The following is a 1,679-nucleotide window of genomic DNA, read 5'->3' as shown; positions in this document are numbered from 1 at the left end:
TCCTCCCCTGCCCGTCTGTTTCTCGTCTCGTGATTACCCCTCCCTGTATTTAGTCTTGTATCTTCCTGTGTTCAGTGTTGGTTCATTGTTTGTCGTTCATGTCCCCCTTCATGTTGGTCACAGTCACCTTTGTTTGGATGCTACCTCGTACCTGTTCTTGGATTCTTGTTTTTGTTCAGCTTTTGTTAAATAAAGCTCGCCTTTTGTTTCCTTTTGAAACCTGCTTCCTCCTCAATCTGCATTTGGGTCCTATTTTTCCCCAACCCTGACAGTTATAATAATTTGTTCTGGAGAATGTCATTTTCGAGCATGAGACCTGAAAAACAGGCTTGGGGCTTAACAGATTAAAGGGCCAGACCCAGAATCAGCACTTTAGTAACAGGGCTGAAATAGAGGCATATGAGGCATGCTACAATCTGTTTGGTATTTTGAGCAAAACACTTCAGAGACATGTTTTGTATAGATATGGCCCTATAATATATTGTTCAAATATAGCACAATAGGTGAGCTTTAAGCACTCACACCAACACATGTACATTTACATTTGTCGTTTTTCACTTCCTTTTATTTGCCTTGGTGATGGAGCAGATGCTGCCTCATGTTGTGAGCTGCTGTTGGGTTGACTGACTCTCTGTAATTCACAGATACTTTGTAGTAGTGGCTCTGAATGCTTTGCATATTAATGTGTATGAGACTGACCAATATGAAACCCAGTCCTGGGTGACGAGACTTTTTTATAAACTCTCCTCTTTGAGGGTTTTGTTGTGTTGTGTTTTTACACATTTTAACATTGTATGTTTGTAGGAAGCGGAGGAAGGAGCGGAGACGGCCATAGATCCGGGGGGAGACGTGGTTTCGGGAACCCCTCCTACAAATCAAGCTGTGGATGATGAAGGGGGTGGGCAGGTCGCTCCATCTGAGGCTGCAGGAGAGCCCCCCCCAGTCACCGAGCAGATGGGGGAGGAGCTCAGTGTGAGGAGGCTGAGCCTGCAGGCTGCAGGGGGCGTGGCCGAAACACAGGAAGGGGAGGAGACTAAACCTTGCGAGGAGGCGGGCTCTGCTGACTCCACAGAAACAGATGGAGAGGAAGGTAATCAACTATAGATGACTTCATCTTAAGAGAAGGGTCATTTATTTGGGTCATGGCTGGATTTAACAGCTCAAAAGGTGTTTCATGCTTCTTTTCCTTATATTAAAAATAAAAGTATTTTGTCTTTTGTGTGTTTTCTGTGTTCAGGCTCTCACGTTAATGGCCATCCTGTACGTTCACTTCCTTCTGTGCGTCATGACATCCACCGATACCAACGTGTGGACGAGCCTCTGCCTCCCAGTGAGTGTGTGTGTCTGCATGCGCTGTCTATTGTAAATGTACATGTAACAGCCTGTGTGTGGCGGTGTGTCTTTGTGATAATGCGTCTGTGTTTGTATTTTTGGTTGAGTCCATGTCCTGCTAATGATTCTAACTAAAACTACCGTAAATGAATCCAAAATTACCAAAATAAGTATTACAGTCTCATAGCAAATGTGTTAATTAAGCAATCATACACGAGAGGCTGTTCTTGAACGTCATTATTGGTACGACAGTACTGCGGCAAGCGCCGAGGTCCGTACACCTGTACTGGAGTACCAATAATGACGTTCAAGAACGGCCTCAAGTGTATGATTGCGATTCTATTACA

General features: G+C 44.5%; 1 protein-coding gene across 1 annotated transcript in view; it reads left to right on the top strand.

The window, feature by feature from the left end:
- LOC104962482 (E3 ubiquitin-protein ligase HECW2-like) overlaps positions 1–1,330 on the top strand; it is a gene marked incomplete at both ends in the record, with an annotated part of 8,724 nt that extends 7,394 nt beyond the window's left edge. The window contains 2 exons of the mRNA XM_010790915.1: positions 805–1,090; positions 1,238–1,330. Of these exons, the coding sequence (XP_010789217.1) occupies positions 805–1,090; positions 1,238–1,330 (379 nt within the window). The remainder of the gene's footprint in view (positions 1–804; positions 1,091–1,237) is intronic.
- Between the last annotated feature and the right edge of the window lie 349 nt (positions 1,331–1,679).

Source organism: Notothenia coriiceps, unplaced genomic scaffold (assembly GCF_000735185.1).
Source record: "Notothenia coriiceps isolate Sejong01 unplaced genomic scaffold, NC01 NC01_scaffold00034898, whole genome shotgun sequence".
Taxonomy (NCBI): domain Eukaryota; kingdom Metazoa; phylum Chordata; class Actinopteri; order Perciformes; family Nototheniidae; genus Notothenia; species Notothenia coriiceps.
The sequence above is the reverse complement of the archived record's forward strand: the minus strand, read 5'-3'. Positions and strand labels throughout refer to the sequence as shown.